Source organism: Alosa alosa, chromosome 16 (genome assembly GCF_017589495.1).
Source record: "Alosa alosa isolate M-15738 ecotype Scorff River chromosome 16, AALO_Geno_1.1, whole genome shotgun sequence".
Classification (NCBI taxonomy): Eukaryota; Metazoa; Chordata; class Actinopteri; order Clupeiformes; family Clupeidae; genus Alosa; species Alosa alosa.
The window spans coordinates 12,876,741-12,904,293 of record NC_063204.1 but is presented as its reverse complement, the minus strand read 5'-3'; the positions used below and the strand labels follow the sequence as shown (position 1 = coordinate 12,904,293).

Below are 27,553 nucleotides of genomic sequence, written 5' to 3'. Positions count from 1 at the left end.
TGGGGGCTACAGATCAAAACGAAAAACGATGGTTCCATGCTATCCATATGGGGTTACATGCCCACCAAGTTTTGTCTACCCCGGTCTTTCAGTGTCCCGGGAATCATTGACGGAAATTTGGACATGCGAAAAAAAAAAAAAAAAAAAAAAAAAAAAAAAAAAAAAAAAAAAAAAAAAAAAAAATCTGACTAAACCTATAAGCGGCGGTCATAATAATATTGCAGCTGCATGGCTGCAGCATGATTAAGCCTGAAATTTCAAAAACATACAGTAGACTAATAAACATACATTCTGATCCATAATGTTATGACCAGGGCTTGAAAGTAACACTCAAAACAGATCTCAACTCTGGCTATGAGGTAGGTACACATCTAACTTACTAGATGGTAATAAACATCTAACTTACTAGACATATGACTACCGGTAAGTATCCTAAACGTAATCAGGTTATAACTGAATGATATTGGTTGCTGACATGTTGAACCCTGTTGTCTGTGTTCATGAAAATGTTAGTTTCAAACCCTGGTTATTTCATAGCAAAAATAAGATAGCTCTACCGCACACTGTTGACGTTTACTCTAGTCGTTAAATCGAGTAAACGTCAACAGTGTGCGGTAGAGCTATCTTATTTTTGCTATTTAAGTATGTTCCTGCAATCTACCTGCACCTAACCAGCTTCGCGTGGATCTTGGTATCACCTGGTTATTTCATCTTTGCATAACAACTAGATCAAAGAGCTCTCGATGCTTTCCCAAAACCATAGCAACAGCAACTTATATGCTATGTTATGCTACCTAGTCTACAACATCAAATAATAATACTACTTACCCTGCCATACAGGTGCAATTAGCTGTGAGGACGTAGGTTTCTCGTTTGTTGATTATAACCCAAGCATCGTACATCATTGTCTTGTGTCCTTGTCATTGACTAGGGAGAACTTCTGCTCTTAAAACACAAAACTCTGAGTCTATGTCATGGTATTTGACATCCTGTACATGTCCACAGACAACGTATTCATAAGCATCCAGTGACTTATAGGCTCGTAATTTCTCTCTGGTGTACACACTTGGTTTCTCAATTAAATAGGTATATATATCCGGCCACTGTATATTTGGCCACTTTCTAACATCTTCAACCCATGTATTAATAGAAGATGGATCTGTAAGTCGGACACCATTTGTTAAAGTTAACTTGTTAAAGTAACATTCGCGATCTTTAGCTGATAATCCCCTTGCATAGCTTGACAAGCTGTGTATCTCCTCCATACTTCTGTTGCCAAAATGCGCGCGCAAACGTTCTACGTCATCATTGTGTACAAACAGAAAACGGGTCTATTGTATGGCTCCATGTTTAATGACATCGGTAGCAGAAACGTTTGTTTTCTTTTTTTGTCGGTCCGCGGTATCTTGATCAACTGCGCAGCAAATTATCAGACGAAGCACCGCGCCTAATTTCACTCCACGACTCCGCAGACCCACATCAAAACAAAACTATTTCCTGATTGGTTGAGAAATCCTATTTTCTGATTGGCCCATAGGTTAGTAACTGAACAGCAGCTCTCTGAGCTGAATGAGCGCACAGACAGCAACGTTGTGACACGTTTGTAAAATATAGCCCTTATAAATTTCTGTGCGGGCAAGTTAATAATTTCTCGGAGTGAGAAATGCAATGTGTGGCGTGTGATCGTGTGAAGTCATTGAAATGCGTGTGTCTCACGCTCAATGCGTGAGACTTGAGAGGTCTGCCCACCAGTAATGGATGATGTGGATCTTGGCACACTTGAAGTTTGTCATAGCAATGTACAACAAGAACAGCACTGCTGATGGAGTTGATGAAACAAGACTTGACCTGTTTGCACGGAAGCAGAGGTCCTATGATGCCATTCCACCAACAAGGGCATCTCTTGCTAAGCATGTGGTGTGCAACCTATCAAGCTGTCTGTATCTGGGGCCAGGCAAGTATGTATCAAATGAATATGTCCTGGGTTGGAGGAAAGAAGGTGACATTTGGCAAGTAGTGTGGATGACACTCCCACCAATTGCTGAGAGCTGTCAACAATTGACTATGTGTCAAGACTGAATGTCTGGGAAGATGTAAATGCTACAGCATTAGTCTTGAGTGTACTCCTTTGTGTGCCTGCAAATGCAATGATTACATTAATTTGTAATGCAGACATTCTGATATGGCTAGCTACAGAGCAGAGGTGTCACTAGATTTCAAGGTTACTGGGGCCCTGTCTCTTTCCCACACATTTCCTGTTAGTCTTTGTTGTTTTATTGAGGTAATACATGGTATATATATTTAAACAAACACATGCATTTATGCATTTACTTAGTCCCCCTGCCCCCTCTGAAGTTCAGCTTAAACTAGTGATCATTTCCCGATCAAGCCCTGTCTCTCTTTCCTGCTAATTTCTTGTCAATCTGCACTATTACGGTATAATGAAATTATATATATTAAACTGAAAAAAGAACATGCACATGCCCCTGCTGAAGTAACCGAACCAACATATGTTTTATTAACAAAAAACAATTTAATTATGCTAAAATTAGTACTAAAATGTGCTATTTTTCCCAATAATTGCATCTATCTTCACAATTTAACACATTCTTTGACATTTTATCGTAGAATTGGAAAGTCTAGACCCTTTTACCTATATTTAAGATCTCAAGATCATCAAAATGTGATTATCCAATCCCAATCCAAGTCAAAAACCAAGTATAATGGCTTTCAATGGTGGCAATTCATATACTCTCATTCATGATGACCTCATGTATGAACAACACATCAACTAAAGCATTAGGTGTGATGGGTATATCATTATGATTTATGATTTCTTAAAGGAACACGCCACCCAATGTCAGTAGTAATACTGTATATGTTCTTACCTTAACTTTCACGAGTTGAGTCATACCTCTCCCGTGTCGGTACGTGCACTCAAACGCTCTGGTGCGCGGCGCGAATGTGTTAGCATGTTGCTATGCTAGCGGGCTCAGATGTAGCCATAGAGGGAGGTAGATAGCAGTAATCAAAAACATCCACATTTTCCCTACTTAAATACAGTTGTTAAATACTTAAATACACACTACAATGTGTGCAATAGCACTTGGGAGTACTTCGACCTAGTGTAGTAATATTAGTTAACACCTAATTGTAGATCCTATCCACCACAGAGCTGGATCGACCCCTCCCCCTCCGAGGCACACACACAGTCATTTCCGTAAATAGAGACAACCTGCCCTGCTGGTGTTAGTTTGAGCTGACTTAGCAAAGTAGCAGGTAGTGGTAAAGTAGATTGTGAACAATCATGGTTATAACATGCATTGTGAAGGGTTGTGATAACAAGCAGAAGTATTATAGTGATTTCAGGTTTCATAGAATTTCGCTTCACTGCAAACGGTGGATAGGATCTACAATTACGTGTTAATTAATATTACTATGCTAGGTCGAAGTACTCCTAAGTGCTATTGCGCCACACATTGTAGTTCTCCTGTTTATTCGCCTGGAAAATCGCCACGTTTCATGTTGTGTGACCTTACACATTTTTATCAACTACTCGTGCAACTGTATTTAAGTAGGGAAAACGTGGATGTTTTTTATTACTGCTATCTTTCTCCCTCTATGGCTACGTCTGAGCCCGCTAGCATTGCAACATGCTAACACATTCACGCCGCACACCAGAGCATTTGAGTGCACGTACTGACACGGGAGAGGTATGACTCAACTCGTGAAAGTTAAGGTAAGAACATATATTACTACTGACATTGGGTGGCGTGTTCCTTTAAGCATGATCATCATGATTACATGAATTTTAGGATAATTGCTGTCTGTGGCCCCTCAACTAAAGTAGTGAAAAATGACATGTGTTTAGAGAACTCCAAAGTTATGTTCAAATCAGAATTTGAGCAGTGATAACCACATTTTTGGCAGAAAAATAAAGTCATGATCATGGTTAATACATCATAATTCATAATAATGTGCCCACCGTACCTAATACTTTAGTAATGTGTTCATGTATGAGATCACAAATGACAAACTATGAACTTAGTAAATTCCTGATGATTAATTAGATATTAATGAATGAAGTAATACATAAATCATGAATTCATTCATGCATGAATTCATGATAATTCATGTACCCTTACCGTAAAGTGTTACCGAAATGGGTAAAGGCCTGTGTAACTTACTCCGAGACTACATACATTACCAACCTAATTCGCTTCAATTATGTAAAATGTAATGTAAATCAGGTTTTATGGCCAAGTAAACTTGGGTATACAAGGAATTTGGTCTCTGCATGTATTCCATCCGTGAATTAGTGAACACACAGGTCACACATTGAAGCACACATTAACCTGGAGCAGTGACCTGCCTTGCTACAGTGATGCTCGGGGAGCAGTGAGGGGTTAGGTGCCTTGCTCAAGGGCACTTCAGCCGTGGATGTGGGCATGGGAGACTAGTGCTCAACCTTTCCACCACCCACATTTTTCCTACTGGTCGGGGATCGAACCTGCAACCCTTTGGTTTCAAGCCCGTAGACCTAACCAGTAGGCCCAGGGATGGATTACTGCATGGGCCTACCGGGCCCAGGCCCAGGGGCCCAAGGGGTCAGGGGGCCCTGAAGCCCAAGCCTTTGCATGGAATCATTGCCTCAATATCAACAAATCAGGATGTAGGCTATGAATCTGATTGAATTTAGTATTGGCCATACCCAAAATGCACCAGAATACAGGAAATCACATCAAACAAATTAAAAAAAATTCTGGGGGAGGACTCCCAACCCCCCCACACACACATATACGACAATAAGTGGGGGGCCCTTAATACATCTGGGCCCAGGGGCCCGAAAGTTCATAATCCGCCCATGAGTAGGCCGCAATTTTAAACATTTTTCAAAGGTTTTTTCAGGTAATTAACATAGGCATAATACTAGATTTTTTTCTTTTTTTCACAGCCTGTATCCAAGGGAGATTTCTGTGAACAATCTCATTTTGGTATAATGACAAGGGAGCCATTTTGGCAACCATTTTGTTTTCTAATTAGATGGTCATAAACTCAAAATTCAGCTTGGGAACAGGGCTAGTTGGATTCAGCACAGCTTAATTATGTTAAAAAGTCCTGTTCCCAACTTTTACTAAAAAAATGCCTCTAGGAAGCACATATCTCAAAAATATCACCTGTCTATGTGTGTGTGAGAAAGATAGAGAGAGTCCAATGCGGAGGGTGGACGGTGAGAAACAAAATGTAAAACTCATGAGGATGAAAACTGAGTTAATATCATATCTTTTCATGGGACGACATTGAAGAAATTACACTTTACTACAATGTAAAGTAGTTGGTGTACAGCTTGGCCAGTCACCTTTACCCTCAGCTTCTTTAACAAGGCAGTGGTCGTCTTGGAGGTGTGTTTGGGGTCGTTATCGTGTTGGAATACTGCCCTATACGGCCCAGTTTCCGAAGAGAGGGGATCATGCTCTGCTTCAGTATGTCACAGTACATGTTGCCATTTATGGTTTCCTCAATGAACTGTAGCTCCCCAGTGCAGCACTCATGCAGCCCCAGACCATGATACTCCAACCATGCTTGACTGTAGGCAAGACACATTTGTCTTTGTACTCCTCACCTGGTTCCCGCAATACACGCTTGACACCATCTGAACCAAATAAGTTTATCTTGGTCTCATCACAGGACATGGTTCCAGTTATCCATGTCCTTAGTCTCCTTGTCTTCAGCAAGCTGTTTGCAGGCTTTCTTGTGCGGAATTTTTAGAAGATGCTTCCTTCTGGGATGACAGCCATGCAGACCAATTTGATGCAGCGTGCGGCGTATGGTCTGAGCACTGACAGGCTGACCCCCCACCCTTTCAACCTCTGCAGCAATGCTGGCAGCATTCATACGTCTATTTTCCAAAGATAACATCTGGATATGACGCTGAGCGTGTGCACTCAACTTATTTGGTCGACCATAGCTAGACCTGTCCTGTTAAACCGCTGTATGGTCTTGGCCACCATGCTGCAGCTAAGTTTCAGGGTGTTTGCAATCTTCTTATAGCTTAGCCATCCTCATGTAACAATTATTTTTTTCAGAACCTCAGAGAGTTCTTTGCCATGAGGTGCCATGTTGGATTTCCAGTGACCATGCAGAATGAGAGCGTGAGAGCGATAACGCAGCATTAAACACACCTGCTCCCCATTCACACCAGGAGTGAGGGAATGCAGGGGAGTTTGATGGCATTTTAAACCGATTAAGCAAGTATTGTCTTGTAATTGTTCAATAAAACCACTTGTTATGGTTTTACTCAAACCTAATGGCTGGGATAGATTCAGCTCCCCTAAAACCCCCTAGTTAGACATCTCAAAAGCTAATATTAGTAAAAAAAAAAAATTGTGAGAAAAAAATATATATATTTTTGTCGAGACCTAGCCTGACGAGCCAGACCCACATCAAGATGTAGGGTCTGGGAGCTTACCATTGGCAGTGCTCAATCCGAGGGGCAGGATAAATGGTTGTCTTTTGAATTTCTTCTGCACGCAATAGGATAGCACTACAACTCATGAGTCCCATGCATTTCCCCACCATTGGAGCTAGTTGACTATTGATCAAACTTTTGCCAATTTTAAAAAAAATTCGCCAGCAGCAGCATCCATCTTCTTTGTTTCCAAGTAGCAGGAAATTTGCGCGGAACCGTCGCCCACTATACGTGATGTGATTGGCCTGATGGAAGTTTCATTTTTCCAGCTTGCAAGCAAAAGGAGAGTTGCTAGACTACCCTGGCTGCAAATTACATTTCCAGCCGCTAGGGTGTCTAGATTTCTAGGCTAGTCCAGACCCTCTGGGCACCTCAAACTTGATGGGCTCTCCAGACGTTTCCCAGAGGATTTGGCCGTGGATAAATTGGGAGGTGTTACTAGACACCTATGAACACATTGTATAAAAAGCTATTGATAATATTTTTTTTGCAGATTGGCGAAAAAAATGCCTAACTTTCCCTAACTATAGCCTAGACCTAACCCTAGAATGCATTTTTATGGCTGAAACTATCTCCAAGATAATCTTATCAGAACCATGTGAAGCTGAACTGTGCGGAAACCTGATAATTTTGTCTGACGTCACGTTGGACAACAGCAACGATGGGGTCCTCATTTGAGGTCATATTTTAGTCTTGACTGATCTGTCACCTGTTAAGATATGTCTTGCTGATTTGAACATTTATTTTCAGACAAAGAGAGAAAAGCGGCATGGGACTATTTTATGATTTACTGGCGCTTGAATTCAATTTCATAATGTTGAAATCAGATAATGGCATCATAACAGTGACAATCCTCTTATGTAGCATCCTGGCCCATACTCTTCAGACATCTCCTGAAACAATACAAACAAAAATGGACCTGCAATTGACTAAAAAAGTTCTACATAAACTCTGGAAAATTATTTACCAGGATACAAAATCATTTAGAGGTGTTTTACTTGCATAATGGCTCCCACACGCAGTTCCGTTTCGTCAACGCATGCCAGTGGGTGTTCCCGACGCTATGCAAATGACTTGAAGTATAACCGTAATTTGATTGGCTGGTGCCGTCTGTTGTTATCCGTCAGTGCAGCAAAAGTTGAACTTCTCGACGCGAGCGATGGGAGCAACGCGACTCAACGGACCCACAATTCAGTTCGCCAATGGATGACGTAAGCCCATGTAAAGTGGACGCGTCTCCAGCACTGCACCACACGCAACTGTGTGTGGGAGCCATAAATTAACTAGTATCAGTTACAATTCACAGCAGCAGCCAATGTAAGGGAACACCAACCCAGATAGCAAATATAAGAATATTAAGGGAAAATGTTATTAAAATGGAAGAAGTATAACTGAATAAATTAAAAAGTGTTTGGACCTAAATTTGCAATCGGTGGGCCGTTTGTAGGCATCCCCAGTGGTCCTCCAGCCCCCTCTATCTGAGAAGTTTCAAAAGTGCCCAATATGTTCTGCACACAAACCAAATGCTTGAAAAAATCCTGAAGCCCTGGCTTTTTCTTAGTGGGGCCTTTATGAATTGTATTGTGTGATTGGAATAGAATAGCCCACCTATTTTCTCTATATATGCTTCCATTGGGAAACGTCATAAGTCAGCATAATGTAAACTTCCACAGCTACGCAGATGATACCCAATTGTATATTTCTGTGGAGCCAACAAACCCAGATGGCCTTTGCTCCCTCACTGCATGCCTAACCTCCATTAATCAGTGGATGAGCAACATTTTTTTAAACTAAATGATGACAAAACAGAGGTACTTTTGGTTGGACCAAAACTAAAGCTTAGATATTATTCTTAGTAATCTGGGGAACTTGGGCACCAGGTCAAACCAAAAGTAACAAGCCTCGGTGTCATCTTAGATGCAGAGTTAAGTTTTAAGCCCCATATCAGTAAAGTTACTCAGACAGCCTATTTCCACTTGAGAAACATTGCCAAAGTCGCTGCCCTTTTTAACTCAACAAGATGCAGAAAAACTAATTCACGCCTTTATCACTAGCAGGTTAGACTACTGCAATGCACTTTTCACTGGTCTTCCCAAAAACATCTAAAGAAATTGGCACTCATACAGAACTCTGCGGCTAGACTTTTAACTAAGACTAAGAAGAGAGAACACATCACCCCTGTGTTGGCTGAACTGCACTGGCTCCCTATTTCCTATAGAATTGATTTTAAGGTTATGTTAATTACTTACAAAGCTCTGAATGGCATAGCACCTTCATATATCTCTGAGCTTTTAATATCTTATCAACCACAAAGGAAACTTAGATCATCAAATTCTAATCTTTTAATCGTACCCAAAGTGCTCCACAAACAAAGTGGAGAAGCTGCTTTTATCCATTATGCCCCCAAACTATGGAACACCCTGCCTCTGTACATCAAGCAGGCGAGTTCAGTAAATATTTTTTAAAAAGATCTGAAAACATACCTGTACAGGAAAGCTTTTAGTTAACTCATCTTATCCTGTAGACTACTTTTTTCAGATTATTCTACATCTGCTGCTATTGGAGGGCGCAGCCAGCCAGAAGCAGATGGGCTCCCCCTATTAAGTCAGGTTCTGCTCAAGGTTTCTTCCTGGAATATGGGAGTTTTTCCTTGCCACAGTTGCCATATGGCGTGCTTGTGGAGGGTAAGAGGGTTAAGGCTGCCAGTCTTATGACGTCATTTTCTATATTTTTGATATGTTGCTGAGTGGATCATAAACAGCCCCAGCAATGAAGAAAAGTGATTGATAATGACTGACTGACTATTATTGTGTTGCATGCTTCAAATGTAAAGCACTTTGAGCTGCATTCTGTGTATGAAAGGTGCTATACAAATAAAGCTTATTATTATTATTATTATTATTATTATTATTATTACCTAGGCTACACAGGGGGAGGAGTACTCAGTCTCAGCTTGGTCACCTGTAACAGAGAGAATCAGAGAGTCTCAGAATGAACTTACTTATCTTAAGGAGCAGAGAATCAGAGTTAGAATCAGAGTTAAACAAAATACATTACATTGACATTACATTTGGCTGACGCTTTTTAACCAAAGCGACTAACAACATGGTAAACAGTAAGTTTTAGAACAATTCTCACAATAGACGGATAACTGTTAAAATAAATTAAAATGGATAAAACGGATAAAATGTTTCACAGGCTTCATTACACACATCAGAATAAGGATTTATGACATGTGAGTAAAATGTTAGCAGACTCACTGGGTTGGTAGTAGTCATACACCTTGGCTAAGGCCGGTTTAAGTTTGCTCACTGGGTGGTCTTGTCTGAGGATTAATCCGTAGTAGAAATGATATCCCTTTGGAACCTGTTTAATGCCAACATGAAAAAACAATGAAAAAACTGCTCTTAAAGGTCAGAGAATACAGAGAATAACACATATCAGTGATCTGTATTTGGGAAAAACATGGTTTAATAGCCTGGAAATCCAGACCCAAATCCGAAAGATTAAGGTGTGGCTATGAGTAATGAAAATGGCCCACGCAATTGGATAACATGCAACCAATGTTCACTGACTGATTCCGGACTTCGACGCAATTGGATAACACCAAAGATTATGGGCAGAGCAAGATATTTCATCAGGAGCTACTTCCGGGAACCTGGATTGCACGAGGGGGGAGTGGGGGGTCAAAAACCCTTTATGCAGAGCAGAGGTAGCGACTGTTCCATTGAAGTCTATGGCCATAGCTCAGAATTTCACCACATATGCTAAGATTTTGGTTCTATAGAGTTAGGAATGTGAATTTCGGGCATGTTTTCATGATCCTCAAACCCATTTGCATTTTTGAGCATTCCAGTCTGGAGAAAATCAACCTTATATCAGGTGTGCGCCTGTGATTTATTCTGCTGCTGTTGGCCGGATGCTACCTACGCTCATCCATACGTCGACGACACACCTTTTTAAGCATTCATTGCGCAGACAGGACTCGATCCCCATTTCGTGCCCATAGACTTAAACTACGATGAACTATCTTGCTCGGCCATGTATAATGTGAACTGTGACAACACTACAACCAATGTTTACTGACTGATTATGGTAACCCCCAACCTGGAGAATCACAAATTGTTTTGCAGCAATTGTGCAGTAGCCTTCTGGTGGTATTTACGACAGTTGTGTAAAATACAAATACCGGTACTCCCCAACTGCAGGGGGAGTCCAGTAACGGAAAAAAAACCCTGAAACTGCATTGGATACCTTAATATCTATTCTTGAATTTCCCCTAAGGATCAATAAAGTATCTATCCATCTATCTATCTATATCTCACCAGTGACAAGGGTTATATCTTACCTGTGACAAATACACAGTGATGTGGTTTATATCTCACCTGTGACAGATACACAAGGATGTGGTCACCTTTCTTATCGACTCGGTCCACTATGCCGCCCTGTAGCTGGAATAGTAGACCTATTATAGACCCTTTCAAGAAAGTTCCATTATCAGCATCATAGTTGGCCCCACAAGGCTTCCATTTTAACATTCCATATGTTATCTTAATGCAGAGGAAGTAGATTGGGAACCAAATAGAATGTTCAAACATTGTTGAACATTGGCACCATAACATGATATTATTTAATAACTAATACAGACTGAGGACGGACAACTTACTCTTTCAACAGAGGCAGAGTCAGCTGTGAAACCAGATAACATTTTCACATCTATTATAGCCATGTTGGTGCTCTCCTGTGACCCATGATACCTATGAAAGAAAGAGTGTAAAGAGTCAAAGGCTGTGTCTCAAACCGCCTACGTGCACACTTTAAGTATATTACACTTTAAGTTTAAGTTTATAGTGCAGATATTGGGACAATACAAACCATCGAAAAGTGGGCACAACGCAAGTAAGCGTTCATTGCACACTAGCAGTGTACTGACAGAAATGTGTGGTTTGAGGCACAGCCGAAGCCTTTCCTAAAAGCAGTATGCTACTGTATGTTCTAACTATTATAGTTATGGCATCACACACTGGTTGGGTTTACATGACCATTTATATGAACATTTGGCTTCAGAAAATGATATTGTGGGTTTCCCTCCACGGTGCTGTGTGAATTACAATGGACATTCTCATAAAGGATGACTTTCACTGACAAGTATGGGATCAAAATGTAAGATTGACCCAGGACCGTTTAAGGAAACATGTTATAAAATTGCAGCAAATGTACATTTATGGAAATAAACCCATCTCCATCAACCTTGGTTGCACTTAAGCAAATAGAGAGGTAATCCACTGCCCCATTTAGCAAATCTTTTTTAAATCACGTTATTTTATTTCTAAGCAAGATTTCTTATTTGAATGGACAGATTGTGCATTAAAATTATGAACCAGCTATTGTTTAGTCGACCAGTTGATAAAAAATGCCTAACTTTAAGGGTGTAATAGACAGCTATACTCTTCATTGGTTACTTACTGGATTGTGATATTTAATGTGAAGGCCTGTCCATTGACCTTGTTGCACTCTCCCTCAGTTAGAGGCCTGGCTTGAATCGTAATGCTCAAGGTTGAGTGCTCAGTGGGAGTGGGGATGTTGTAGAAAAGAGCCACCTGTTACAGAAGAGTTTTAGAAATACTACTAACAGAATATCAACCATTAGTTGTTTAGTTGTTCACAGTGAATATGATCTTTCACACTGACCCCCACAGAAGCACATGCAGAGCCCGTCACTTCTACGCTGTACTTCCCAGGAACGTTCTGCAGCGCTGTCTCCTGGTACAGTAATGTGTTGTGCTGGTTCACATCAAACTGGTGTTTGTCGCCCCCTGCTGACTGCACTGTCACTGTGCTGGAGCCATGAGGGCTGAAGACCTTGGTGGCGTACAGAGCCAGAGCCTGCAGGGCCATCACCGTGTCCTGAGAGAATACAAACCCATCTGTCAGTGTGGGCAAATACTGAAGCTGTAGGAAAGCTCACACACACACTAACACAACAGAAGATGTTTAAAAAGGAAAGGTGTGTGGAGCACCTGTGTGGAAGAGAAGCCTCCATATGGATTTTGCTGCTTCACCAGCCAGCTGACAATCCTGGAAGCATAGCCTAAGTCAGCAACAGTCAGTGTGGGTTTGGTGAGAACAGCTAAGAGCACATAAGAACTCATCTCCACCGCCAGAGAATCAGCTCTCTCTGATGAGGACTGAGACCAGTGCAGGAGACTTCCTGAGAAGACACAAGTCACATGAGATAAAGGAAGCAGGTTCAATTGTTGGTTCATGTGTGTCTGTTCAGGCACAGTGTAAATTCTGTCCTACCCTCAGAGGTTGCTACACTGTCCAAGTGTTTCAGAAGCTCAGCTCGGATGTCCTCTTCTCCAACGAGGCTGAAGGTGTAGGCCAGTAGAGCAGTGGTGTAGGTGTTGGACAGGTCACTGACGGAGGACTTTAGATATGTGAGGGTTTTTTCCTGGAATAACATAACATTCTCTGATTTCTCCATGGGATGAACTGTATGTCTTTGTCTCTGGTGTATGATAGTAAAATAATAATAACAACCAAAAAAGTGATACATTCTTGCTCCTTGATATACAAGGTAGCTACATATCCAATGTTTTTTTTTCCCTCAGTTAGCATGAACCTACATACCGTAACAGATATGTTCAGCTCAAGCATTGATGCAGTGACGTAGGCAGTTATTGTAACAACATCGTTTACTCCACCCTATAGCACAATGACAAACTCAGGCATTGAAGCATTTCAGGAAAGCATTTGTCAAAATCCAAACTTAAGAAATATGATGGTTGCGTTATTCACAAACACAATATATATGTGCACCTTCATTCTGTTGTGGAAGAGTTTCCCTTGCATGTGGAAAACACCATCTGGTTGAAGTCTGCTTTCAAGCCAATTCTTTGCATCCAAAATAATTGTTGGATCAATATAAATGAAGGACTTTGCTTTACCAAATGACCTCAGCACAAATGAAGTCAGCCTGGAAAAGGAGAGGAGGAACACTGTTAGCCATTTGTGTGAACTGCACTGAGGAATATTTTAAAGAAATGGAACAGTATATACTATTGAACTGCTTTCCTGTATACCACTGTGATTCATAACATTGCAGTTAAATGTTCTCACAATTCAAAGGTAATCATTATCATTGCAGCACGTAAGGGACCGTTCGTTATTTATAAACGGGGTCACCGGAGGAAAATAGGGGAGGGTCATGTCTTTTTATTCTTTGTTGAGGGGAGGGTCACCTAACTTTTTTTTGTCTAGGGAGGGTCACCCATCTTTTGTATTCATGAAAACAGCAAAAAATCAAAGTGACTTGTTTGATTGTTGATTTCTGTCGCCATATAACGTTCTCTTTCGCTCCATAGCTCTGTCAACATTGAACAATGAAAATAAGGGAGATTTCCCGGGTTTCTCATAGCCTGACGAGCCAGACCCACATTAAAATGTAGGGTCTGGAAACTCACCGTTCGCAGTGCTCAGTCCGAGGGGCGGGATAATCAGTTGTCTTTCAAATTCCCTCTGCATGCAATAGGACAGCGGCAGCGCTATGAGCCCCATGCGTTTCCCACCAGCAGAGCTAGTTGGCTAGTTCAAACGTTTGCCAACTTAATAAAAGCTTAACTCGTGTCACACTGTTCGCTAGCAGCAACATCCATCTTATCTTCCATCTTGTTTTCAAGTAGCAGGGAATTCAAGCCAAACCGTTGCAACTCTGCCATCAATCATTATGTTAAGCCCACCTAACGACTCTATACACGATTTCATTGGCCTGATTAAGTTTCGATTTCTGGAGCTCACAAGCCAACGGAGAGTTGCTAGACTAGCCCTGGCAGCAAATGTAATTTGCTTCCGCTAGGGGCGCGTCTAGATTTCTAGGCTAGGTTTCTCACACAAAATACGGAAAATGTCAACATTCGTCCCCATTAACGTTGGAAGGGTTGGAGCAACAAAGTAGCCTACTTTATTCACGCCTAACAGCCTATTCATTTGGTCAACTTTATCCAGCCCTAAAAAAGCTAAATGTAACTTTGGTTTACTTGTAGTTTACCGTGTAGCCTTACTTTAAACAGTGTGCATGCTTAACATAAAGCATACTTGTGCTTCATTCATCCACACATCCAGCTCCTAACGTTTTGACAAGCATTTCTACCAATTGACCTTGTTCCTGCCCATCTCTAGCTTTGCTGTCTCCATCCTTTCTGTTTTTGTTGTTTGCAAAAAAATATATAGTATTTATTGGTAACCAGCAACAAGTGCAATTTGTTAATCGCTGTCATTCTCTCTCCTGCCAACAAAAATGTGTTACGTTCCAAGTAGCAGTGTGTAATTCTGCTTCATAAAGTTTAACAAATACATTTGGTCATATAAATAGCCAGTTTATGGTCTACAGTGTAGTTGGTAAGTTATGGTAGGCCAACTTGGAGTGAATATACAGGGGGAATTCTTTGTCTAGCTGAGTAGCCCAAGCACGCATGCGACGAGGCATAGCCCACGACCGAACACTGCAAGCGCTAATGAATCGCGGCTCTCACGTCAACCACGTTGTTAACTTAAATAGGTTAACATCACTCTGAGTTCGCATTCAAGCAAGCAAAACGATGATTTGAATACATCTGTTTCACTGGAAGGGCAAGGGGTAACAACAGGACAACACAGAGACAGGCCAGAATGCAGGACTAATGTTATGAGAGTATTACAGTAATATGGGATATTCTACGGGAAAATTACCCGGTGTGCTTTGTTGAATGGTCTCAATGCTTTATTGTTTTATTTCATGTGAATACTTACTAGAGGAGTAACTTTTCAAGTAGGCTAATGCAGTTGCAGGAAGTGTGCATTTAGTTTCCATGCTTATTGTGTTTCCACAACAATGTTAGTGAGTAAATCTACTGAAATGGCCACCATCTTGGTGATGTGTAAAATCAGAAAGCAGAGGTTGGTTTTAGGGCGGTAGCATATGATGATGTGTTTTCATAGCGCGTAAGAGCGTGGGTGGAAGACATTGACAATTGGCCGGGGAGGGTCAAGTCATTTATGAAATGGTGCTGGAGGGTAGGCCGGTCAAACTCGATTCCTTTTAAGGATCCGGGTTATTCTGAGTCACTCACTAAACTGATCCGGGTTGAATGAGTCACTTGAGTATTGCTAAATTGCAAAGAAATTCAGTCCTACGTTCAAGGTGCCTTCTCATGTTGGATGTGGATCCTCCATGATTTGAAACCAGGTTTTTGCAGTACTTGCATTTAGCCTTTAGAGTTTTGCTCTCCTGGTCAAAGTGCATCCACACATTGTTCATCTTTTTGGTGCTCATGTTCAGAAACTTTGATCTTATTGACAGAGAGGGTAGCCTATATTATAATAATTAATTATCTGTTGTTGTTTTGTTAACAATAGAAAAGTTTGCCTAGGTCTAATGCTACTCTGCTACAATGTTTATTACCACTACTATATACTAATAGTAGGCTAATAGGAATCTATTCTAATAAGTATTATAGGCTGCTAATACTAGGCAACTAATATTATTATTAATCATAGCTATACTGTTAGGTAGCCTAATATAATATAATATAAAATAGCCTAATATAATAGCATCAAAACCTCCACCCACTCATGGGAAAGAAGGCAGTTTGAGCCAGACTGTTTATTTATTGTCTTAACCTAGCCTAAGCAATTGACTTTCAATGTAGACATAGAAACAGTAACGTAGAAATGCCCTGCAGTGAATAAATTATTATTTTTATTATTACTACTACTACTACTACTACTACTACTATTACTTTTCATTAGGCCTATTATTATTATCACCTTGACACGAGTAGAAACTAGGCTACTCGCTCGTCAACAGATCCACTCATGGCAATGTAGCCGGCTGATTCGACTGACTCGCACTCATAACAACATAACGTAACCGGTCCGCCCGGCTGATCCAAATGACCCAGGTAGGCTAGCCTACTCAAGCAACTCCATACAGAGCTTGCAATGTTTCGGACTGTCTTCGCGACCTAATTGCATTTTAAAGTAGGCTATGCGTGCAGAATATATGTTATTTCAGAAGTGAAAGCATGGTTTTTGTTGTGGATTTTCTTTTAACCTTGACGAGGATTTACTCGCTCCTCTAAAGATCCACTCATGACACCTAGCCGGCTGATACGGCTGACTCGCACTCATAACAACAACGTAACCGGCCCGCCCCGCTGATCCGACTGACTCAGGTAGGCTAGCCTACTCAAGCAACTCCATACAGAGCTTGCAATGTTTCGGACTGTCTTTGCGACCTAATTGCATTTTATAGTAGGCTATGCATTGCAGAACATATGTTATTTCAGAAGTGAAAGCATGGCTTTTGTTGTGGATTTGTTTTTCACCTTGACGAGGAGTTACTCGCTGCTCTAAAGATCCACTCATGACAACGTAGCCGGCTGATTGGACTGACTCGTACTCAACGTAGCCTAACCGGCCGGCTGATCCGACTAACACGGATTGCTACTCAGCCGCTCCAATCTGAGTCCCATGGTCTGCGAGTCTGCAATGTTTCCGGCTCTGCGGGAAGTTAACCAGTTATCTCGGACTGCCTGCTCACTCAGTCGCTTGAGTTGTGGAGTTGTGGTTGCCTACGAAATTGTTACATTTTTGGCAGCTATGATGGCTAGGGCTAAGAGGCTAGCTAATGTTGCAAGAGGTTTGTGTGTGGCGCTGTTTATCGTTTTAGATTGAATTGTAGTAGGACTCAACTGATCCGAGTTAATGATACTAGAGACTCGCGACTCATGGGTTAATTTAAAGACACGGGTGAAAGATCCGAGTGAGTCACGACTCAAACACCTTTACTGGAGGGTCGTTGAAAATTATATAGCAGGCAGGGCAGGGTCATGCAACTTTTGATCGAAGCACTCAAAATCCCTCCGGTGATCCCGTTTATAAATAACAAACGGTCCCTTAGTTTCACTTTGTCTATGAGTTCAAATAATAGACGAGTGCAGATGCATGTAGGCTATACTCTGCTAGGTTTTAGTAAAGCATGGTTTAGTGGAACACCTGTTCCATACGGTCTCGTGTGCAAGCAGATGAAGGTCTTTTATAGCCTAGAAATCTAGACGCACCCTAGCGGCAAATTAAATTTGCTGCCAGGGCTAGTCAAGCAACTCTCCGTTGGCTTGTGAGCTCGAAAAATTAAACTAGGCGATCAGAGAACCATAAATTCTTGCTGCGTATTGGTCGGGAGATTGGCCACATTACCAGCTCGTGTAGCCTATCGTAGCCTACTCGTCATGTGTCGTCATAGTGTCAGTGTCAACCTATAGACCCCTTCCATGTTTGTAATCATCCAGAGCCTAGGTTGGGTGCTCTGCACACATGGGGTCAGAAAAATGGCGCAGTTAATAGATCGGCCTAGCCATGCAAATAAATCACTGTTTTACACCATTTACGAGGCTCAAAGTAGCTCCATACTTCATTGGTAGACTTCTGAGGGTCTTGACATTTAAAATGAGACATTGAGAACTTTGAAAAAGCACTGGTAGTTTACTTACAAGACGATTTATACAGACAGTATCTTCACAGAGTTTAGCGTTTGCAGCCATCTTGCATTTAGTCACGATAAGTCGAGCGACGAGTAAGAATGAACAGGTATGATAAGGGATCAGATTCCAAAAATAATTCTGTGGAAATGCATGGATTCCAGTTTCTTCCAGTAGCAGCAACTGGAATCCATGCATTTCCACAGAATTATTTTTGGCTAACTAGTGCCAGATTGCAGGGGACAAGCCGAGATGAGCTATGAGACATACGTTCACACTCGGTATCATGTTTCAACACACTTTAGGTCAATATCACACCGGAATTCTCCTTTAATCACGAGGAGCCACGAACGTTAATAAATTAGTCTTAGCTAATGGCGACTGTCTGCCTGATCCTGAGCTGATAACAGAATGGGTAGACAACGTTAGCAAGTGGCCAGAGATTCATTAGCCCGACATATACAGCTATCTGGTTGACAAGCCCAGCCTGTATACATGCAAAACAGTAATACAAGCATTTTTCTTGACGTTTCCTTGACGTCTCAGTCAGTTCACACCCACACAATTCAATGGGATGGGAAGCATGCACACACCTTTTCTGTGACGTGGACATGAAGGGGTCTATACAGTGTATGGTGACAACACATAACATGCTAGACTTTTGGTTGTGGAGTTGTAGAATGTTGCAGTCAATAAATCTCGGGTCGTTGAATATGTCACATTACAAGACCCATTCCTCCATCGCTGTTGTTCCCGACCTTTCATATTCGGGCGTGACACTGGAAATTTGTCGGCTACAACAAAATTGTGACAAAATCGGGCTGAAATCTTGTAGTCTGCATAGGCCATTAGAATTGTGTGTTAGGTAGAAAATTGTGTGTGGTGTTTTGCAAAATGCGTTTTAGAAAATTGAAAACTGAGTCAAACACTGAGAATTAGTGTATGGTTTTGCAGATTTGGTGTGGGGTTATGGTGTTTGAAATACTTGTTTAGAAAATTGTGTGACAAGCAAAGATTTAGTGTGTAGGCCTAAGCAGTTGAAAAAAACCCTGTAATGGGGCTTTGATAAATGAGCTATCACAACTTGTCAGCAGTTTTTAGTCTATTTTGGTCTATTACTTGTTGGTCCACACAAAATTACACTTCTGTCAGCCATTAAAGTCAAGAACAACAAAAGAATCTTTTTGCGGTATGGCTCTGTTCAGAGGAGTCTGCAGACCTTTCATGAGCACCATGAAAAAGCAGTCAGGGGACAGCAGCAGCATTAGGGGACACTCACACAGTTTAAGACTGGGAGAGCTAAACTATTCCCCCATATGAACAGAGCGGTAACTATGACATAGAAGGCCTATGCCATGTTATACACGACAGGGTGGAGCAGGGGAGGAGGTGGGTTGCGTAAATGCGAGCAGCAAGCAGTTAGGAAAAAACTAAAGCAGCTTTAAATAAGGCTCCCTGTTTGCGTGTAGTCATTTAGAAGCGAGGGGAGTTGACCAGCGGATGCGCTGATGCAGATAAGCTGATGCGATCCTGTTGTTGGCCAATAGCAGTTAACGCCGACTTGACTACTTGGCCTGCCAGAACTGACGCTGGATACTCAATTTCAGCCTTTTCTGAGAGTTAGGGGTTTAGAGGTACTGTCTCCCCCATGAACTCCGTTAGTCCATTAAGGATTTGTCTCCTCCTGTAATGTTTTTCAATTAATAACTCACCAGGTGTTTCCTTCTCCTCTGCCAAACGTGCTGTAGGCTCCATCACGGTGCTTGTAGTTCAGCTGCCTCTGGTATCCTGGTGGTTATAACGGGTTTACTGCACACCATCAGAACAACTTGAGATATGACACAGCATGCCCTGAAGAAGGCCCCATGCCGCTACGTGTGGGCATTTTAAAGTTGTCCTTTTAGGACATGTCATTTTTGCAATAAAGACATTTTAATTAAGGAGTGCCTCGGCCCTCAGATTCTCTACACTGCCTCTTGGGTCATTCCACGCCAACTCAGCCACCCATGTACATGACACCTCTCAGATTTTGCTGAAAAGCGGGGAATATTTGCCTTATGTTACCAAACAAAGGAATCTGAAGTTTCAGGTCAATATCTCAACGTCCTCTAGAACGTCTGTTCTAATAGTGGTAGAGGGCTGGAAACTGGTGTGGTAGTTCATTGTAGCCTGTACTACACAATTCTGGAGGCAGAATCAACATTCCTTACTGTTTGGGTGAGAGGTGGGTCACCAAAGTCCTAAAAAATGTTGACGGCATGTGTGATTTCACTTTTTGGGTGGCCCTAGCACCACAATTAATGATCATATTTACTCTAAACAGGACCCCAAAATGACCATGTGGGCACTTGATGATCCTAATGGGATTTATACCAGATAAAGATACATATTTGTTCTTTCTTTTAATTAAATACATTTTTTGACTGTATAGCTCTATAATATGAATTTTATTCTTCATAATGCACCATTTTGGACATTGTTTCCAGAAGTCTGGAATGTAGATCAGGGAGAATTTAGTGAAGCATGAAAATAGTGGAAATAACTTAGTATTATGCTCAGTGATGGCAAACAATTAAATATTGAGACTGTCACGGATTAATCCGTGAAAATCCCGTTAGGATCAACAAGTGCCCACATGGTCATTTGGGGGTCCAAATATGGGGTTCCAAAGAGTCACCTCTGCTGGAGAGGGTTTTTGGACCCCCATAAAACCCCCACCAGTGGTACCATACCCTTCAAATTCATTTTGGCAAAAGCAAGGTTCCCACATATAACAAATAATCCTGTTTAGAATAAATATGATCATTAATTGTGGTGCTAGGCCCAACCAAAAAGTGAAAAATCACACATGCCGTCAACATTTTTTAGGACTTTGGTGACCCACCTCTCACCCAAACAGTAAGGAATGTTGATTCTCCAGAATTGTGTAGTACAGGCTACAATGAACTACCACACCAATTTCCAGCCCTCTACCACTATTAGAACAGACGTTATGGGCTTCCAAAAATTGCAAAAGATGAAATGTGAATTTCCAATGTGTCAATTAGGGCCGTGGCACCCGAAATTCAAAAGGACGCCACAGGCAAACCGTTTGAGATATTGACTTGAAACTTCAGATTCCTTTGTTTGGTAACATAAGGCATATATTCACCTCTTTTCAGCAAAATCTGAGAGGTGTCATGTATATGATACCCCGATATTGGCTGTTTTCACATGGAATGACCCTCTTAGACGTTCTACCTTGGACCGAAGAGCACCCAAATCAAACTCAAAAGGAATTGAGCACACCATTCATCTTGAATCTGAACATATGACACAGCATATTTCACCTCAAGGGGAGGAGTTCTCACCGCTCTTGAGGAAATTTGTGGCCTTCTCCTTGATGTCTGCAGTGAGCTGCCCAGTGTTCTGTAGGTACTGCAGAATGTAGATATTTGGGGAGAGAATGGCCATATTCTGCTCCCCACAACCAAAAGGCATCTGTAGGAGGGTGCCAATATTCTTCAGAGCACGACCCAGGATGTCTCCTACAGAAGGGGTATACTTCAGAAAAAGATTATAAGATGTATCTTGATTATTGATTGAGCACCATTATTGCACTCAGATTGAGATGTGAAGATGTACCCAGCACAGACACTGAGCCTCTGGCAGATCCCTTCACTACAACTGCAGGGAGTTTCAGCTCCACCTCCTCTGTTAGAGCGCCCCCTGTGGGAACAACACAAAACTCCAGACAAATTAAACATACGAGGAGATCGACATCAATCAAATATTTCACCACTGACAAAAGGAAGAAAATATACACATTAACATGTGTACCGGTATATGTAACAACAAACCCATACGATGACATAAACCTATGAATACTAAATGACTCCATAATATCACAGCCATGGTTAAATGTTATGAAAAGGGCTGTGGAGGGCAGGTCAAACTCACCCTTTGGACACAGAAGCCAGTTGTAACTCTCAGTCTTCTGAGATCCCTCTGCCTTTAGTGGCCACAGTTACAGATGGGTTACTGATATATCAATTTAAAGTACATCACAGTCACACACACACAGATACACAAACACACACACTTACCTTAACCAGGAGTTGGCGAGTGACTGTCAATGCGACCTCTCTCTGGTACGGTAACTAGCTGATTGTCACATAGAGTCTGAGATTGGGCGGCCTCTGCACTCACTGTCACATTCATCACACCTGTCGTGACATATTCACCCACACACACCCACACGCGCACACATACACACAAACATCCCACTGCATTAGTATTACTATACACACCAGACATCCACAGACATATGTATCACTTCTCCTTACTGTGCGGATTCTCACCAAGCACAGAGGGCACCAGTGTCCATTTGAAGGTCTTCCTTCCATTTGCACACAGACAGGAGGAGTACTGGCCATCAGAGGAGGGGGTCAGAGTGAAGTCTGATGAAGGGGCTGGAGTCACTGTGACCTACCAGAGAGGGGGTCATATTTAACACACACTCAAAACTATAGAAAGCGCTTATGTGTGAAGCGGCTAAGCGTAGGCTACATTTTTGTTTGGTTTAAAACATTCATTCATTCATTCATTCAAACATTCAAAACATGACCTAGCAATAGCAACAGAACTTGAGTAACCGTTTTGCCATTATTTCATAAACACCTGCTCTGTGTTACCAAGATATCCAGTTAAGTTTTCAAGCCAATCAGCCAGTGCTGGTTTGTCTCTCTGGTGAAACCATTTTGTACCTCAAATGGCACCGTTTCAAATACAATGTAAGTTAAAGGGGTGGTTCAGGATTTTGGACATAGGACCTCATTTCCAAGTAAGCAAGTGTGATATTTATCAGTGGAGACCGTTTTCAACACGTTTCATCCAGTCCTTCTAATTGCAGAGTTCGCAGGTGCTAGGCTAGCGCAAGTCAACGGTATGTGCTAGCCTGCCACTAAAAACAGCGTACACCTTCAACACACACTCAAAGCCACAGCGAGAGCACTGCTGGGTAGACTTTTGTCATGTTCTGTTGCCTCAGGATGGGAGTCCATTACACCAAACAACTCTCATCTTCACATTGGGCTATAGCATTTAGGGCCTGTGTCCACCAATCGTATTTTTTGTGCTGACAGCGCACCCTCAACCTCATTTTCAGAGCTCTTCGTCAAAGTGTTTATTGTTGCGAGGTTACAAAGTTTTGATTGGTCCTCGAGAGAGAAGTGACATTGACGAGGCCAGCGCTGTTCTAAACATTGAACAGATTTCAACTTTCAGCGCTCGGAAAGTGCAGAGGGCTATTTTGCCGCCGGGCGCTGAGAACGCTAAACTTCGTAGGATTTGCATAGAAAATAGCTGCCGTTGGCGCAAAAAACGTGATTGGTGGACACAAGCCCTTAAGCAATTTGAGCGAGGGGACAACCCCTCATGTGTAGACATCTAGCTAGGCCTACTTCTAACACACAGAATTTGGCAGGTGTAGATATTACCATGATGCACTTGGGCTGGTAGTTGAAAACTGTTGCTTTGAGCTCAAAGGTCTCTCCACGGATGATGGAGTACGGCAGGGAGAGCTCCAGGAAGAAGGGCTGGAAAACTGTGAGCTGAACTGGTGGGGCCAGACCAAAGCCCTGGGGGGACAGGCAGAAAGCCTCAGTCTCCCAGGTGGTGATGGTGTCAGGGACAGTGAGAGGGACTCGTGCTTCTCCAGACTCCCTGTTGAGACAGTTCACAGGTCAGAGGAGTGTGCCATAGCAACAATAAAAACTAATTGGATCCAACACTTCCAGATAACTTACTGTACATATACTTTCATAGCTTGAGTTTTTCGTGTGAGTACATTTTGTGTTATTTGTGTCACATAAGGCATAATTTTCATGATGCAGGTTTTGTGCCCTCTTACCCAACTTCTGTAAGCTCCCAGATCCATGTTTCAGGGAAGAAGGTGCGAATAGTCTGAGCTGGGTTGAAAGCTACTCCAACTGCAGCAGCCACCGAAGGATCTACGAGAGTGATTGAATCACACCCCTCAGTCCTCTGAACACACCATTCATACACACTCCTCTGTTCTCTGACCATACCCCTTAGTCATCCAACAACACCCCTGAGTCATTCAGACACTCCCCTCAATCATCTAGCCACACCCTTCAGTCATTCAGGCGCACCCCTCAATCCTCTGGTCATGCCCCTCAGTCATTCAGACACACACATTAGTCATCACCCCCTCATTCATTCTGACACACCCCTCAGCCCTCTGACCACATCCCTATAAAGCTTATCAATGAAACTGGAACTTGTATAATGAGTATAAAGTGAATGCGACAAGCATTGCATTGTCAAACTGACCATGTTCACCAGCACCCATTAATGTGTATTGGTGGCCCCTGTAGACAACACAGGAGGGTGTGCGGATATGCAGGTCTGATGCCACTTTAAGCCCTAATCTCTGCCAGAAACAAGGTCAGCAGGTAAATACTCTTGAAGTCAGCAGGGTACAATATCCACACCATATAAATCACCCCATACACACTGTGGATATATACAATATCTACACCATATACAGAGTATTATGTATAAATCACCCCAAACACACTGTGTGCATCATTTGTGATGCTGGTTTGCATGGCCATTGAGGATCGGCGAGGTCTAAGGTGAAGGCAGTCAAAACGATCTTGAACTTGAGAGGGAATGCCACGGAACTGACTCTGTGCCATGCCGAACATCTGTATTGAAACATAAACACACACAACTAGAATATAGCTCACCTGCTGTGGACAGCATACACTACCATAGGAGAGACAAGAGAGGAATCATATGAAATACATGGATGATAAGTGTCTATAAAAAATGTATACCGGTAATGCTCAGGAGGAGAGACAACATGCGTGTCCTAACATCATTCATATGTGTTCTGTCATTTTACTTGGTAATGTCGGTCATTCTGTACCTTGATTTTAATATTGCTTTAAATGTTTAGCCTTTCATTATATGTTCACCACATCCCTCATTAATCCAACCACACCCCTTGGTCATGTACCACACCCCTTAGGCACCCAACCACACCCATTAGTGATCTAACTACCGGTACATCTCTAAATTATATCTACAGTGATATTTATGCTTTGATTGACCATTTGTTACTTTTGTCATCAAATATTCCAATGAAGATTGGAAACATATTGGAGCAAACTCAAAGAGAATTGAAACTACACTACACGCTGAACAAGTATATCAACCATATTAGCATCCAAGCGTGAGCCTTTCTCCAGGATAAAGATGCTCTGATCCACAGCACTGATGCCACACAGTGAGCCAGGCGGAGCTGACAGCTGCAGGGAGCTCTCCTCTCCAGGAACCGCTTTAGGGGGGGAGAACTGCACCGACACCTGTGTAGTAGACAGGAGGTTTTACTTTGGGAGGGGGGAATCAGCAGGTTAGACCAGTAAATTACAGTTTTTTACAACTGTTTACGCATATTTTCAAAGTTCTTTGTCATTTTTTCAAAACTCTACACCAGGGCTTTGAACCAGATTTCTCCCCCCAATTGGTTCGTTCCTAACAGAAACAGTATTTTAATGTTTCCGGTTTTGGTTTCAACCCTAAAATAGACATTCCTGAACCAGTTAGAACAAAAAAATAAAGTTCCCGAGCCAGTTAATAACGTTCCATGTCAGCTGTGGGACATACAAATAAGTAGGCTGGTCATTAGGACTTTACAATTATATTGTTAGGCTACATCATTTTCCTTAAGTCTCTATCCTGTCATCAAACAGTATTATATTACTAATTATGACCGCCGCTTCGCAGGTTTAGTCAGATTTTTTTTCTTTTCTTTTTTTTCTTTTTCGCATGCCCAATTTCCGTCAATGATTCCCGGGACACTGAAAGACCGGGGTACACGAAACTTGGTGGGCATGTAACCCCACATGGATAGCATGGAACCATCGTTTTCGTTTTGATCTGTAGCCCCCCGCTGGACTGGACCCCTGAAAGGAGGGGTAGGGCAGACACAGTTTTCTGTGAATATCTCGAAAACCGTAGGGTTTAGGAGGACCATTTTTTTTGTATGTTGATCTCAAGGGGCCATGTCAACCCATTCCATAACTACTCATTTCATGTATAGCGCCACCTAGTTAAACACAAAAAAGTAAAAATGAGGTGTTGTAATTGAAGGTATCTGTGACCTAACATAGTCAAAACTGCACGAAATTGGAAGTGTAGGATCATTATGACACCCTCTGTATGCACGCCAAGTTTTGTGGAATTCCGTTCATGGGGGGCCACACAATAAATTAATTTATGTTACTATACACCAACTGGCCTGTAGGTGGCCGGAGACAGTTTTCTGTGAATATCTCGAGAACCGTAGGGCCTAGGAGGTCCACCTTTTTTATGTATGTTGGTCTTAAGGGGGCATGTCAACCCATCCCATAACCACTTATTTCATGTATAGCGCCACCTAGTTAAAAATTAAAAAAAAAAAAATTAGGTGTTTTCATCACAATATCTCTGGCTGACAAGGTCAAAACTGCACGAAATTAAAAGTGTAGGATCATTATGACACCCTCCGAATGCATGCCAAGTTTTGTGTACTTTCATTCATGGGGGGCCTTACAATAAAATAATTTGTGTGTACATTTAGTGACGTACACCAACAAGGACTCCCGGGACACTGAAAGACCGGGGTACACAAAACTTGGTGGGCATGTACCCCCACATGGATAGCATGGAACCGTCATTTTTCGTTTTGATCTGTAGCCCCCCGCTGGACTGGACCCCCCGAAAGGAGGGTAGGGCAGACACAGTTTTCTGTGAATATCTTGAGAACCGTAGGGTTGGTTGGTGGTGGTTGGCTGCATACTGGTGTATGAAGGCATATGTGGTTTATGATCTGTCTGGTTAATTGAGAAATGTTACATGTTGCGATCAACTTCACTGCTGCTAGACATTAAAGCATCATACTTCACCTTCCCTTACCTTGCTTCTGAAGCACTTTTCCGTTTGAAATCGCTTGCTTTTTGCCAAGACCATCTCACTGGGAAAGACACAGTAGACCAGAATGTCCATGAAATTAGCCATCTCAGGTGTGACAGGCAGTTCGAAGGACACCTGGCCTTCAACTACAGTTTGGGTGATCTTTATTGGAGCCTTCACAAACCCATGGTGAACAATCTCACCATTGGATAAAACCTGCAACACACCAAAAATAACCCAGTGTCCCGTGTAGACAATTTTAAAATGGCTTGTCTGAAGAGCTGAGGTGGAAGTAAGACATTTTCTTTTCATAGATGCACTCTTTCTAATGGGATTGAAATCCCTTACAGGTACACACACACACACCAGGTAAATTATGTCCACAGTGTCTGTGGTGAAGGTCTCTCCAGTGAAGACATAGCGAATGCTAATGGTTGCAACTGTGTGGCACTTCAGAGGCTCGTTTGGGCTTGTGATGTATAGAGAGCTGTGTGAGGCTGGTAGCTGAGATGGATTCCTGTGCAATGTAACCCAAAATATTCCTTGGTCATAGAAGGGGACCCTTGCCTGCAAATAAGTGACATCATATGAATGTGCAATGTGC

General features: G+C 42.1%; 1 protein-coding gene across 1 annotated transcript in view; it reads right to left on the bottom strand.

Annotated features, from left to right (window-relative positions):
* Positions 1-828: 828 nt before the first annotated feature.
* The window catches only part of LOC125309296 (alpha-2-macroglobulin-like protein 1), a 36,817-nt gene continuing 10,092 nt past the window's right edge, over positions 829-27,553 (bottom strand). The window contains 25 exon segments of the mRNA XM_048266102.1: positions 829-945; positions 9,387-9,430; positions 9,730-9,835; positions 10,855-10,920; positions 11,136-11,226; positions 11,936-12,069; positions 12,161-12,376; positions 12,490-12,680; positions 12,773-12,923; positions 13,103-13,177; positions 13,292-13,448; positions 19,701-19,776; positions 21,339-21,515; positions 21,613-21,696; positions 21,928-21,979; positions 22,074-22,098; positions 22,100-22,193; positions 22,329-22,455; positions 23,466-23,691; positions 23,879-23,978; positions 24,322-24,421; positions 24,558-24,698; positions 25,212-25,361; positions 26,953-27,165; positions 27,316-27,516. Of these exon segments, the coding sequence (XP_048122059.1) occupies positions 9,387-9,430; positions 9,730-9,835; positions 10,855-10,920; positions 11,136-11,226; positions 11,936-12,069; positions 12,161-12,376; positions 12,490-12,680; positions 12,773-12,923; positions 13,103-13,177; positions 13,292-13,448; positions 19,701-19,776; positions 21,339-21,515; positions 21,613-21,696; positions 21,928-21,979; positions 22,074-22,098; positions 22,100-22,193; positions 22,329-22,455; positions 23,466-23,691; positions 23,879-23,978; positions 24,322-24,421; positions 24,558-24,698; positions 25,212-25,361; positions 26,953-27,165; positions 27,316-27,516 (2,997 nt within the window). The 3' untranslated portion in view covers positions 829-945.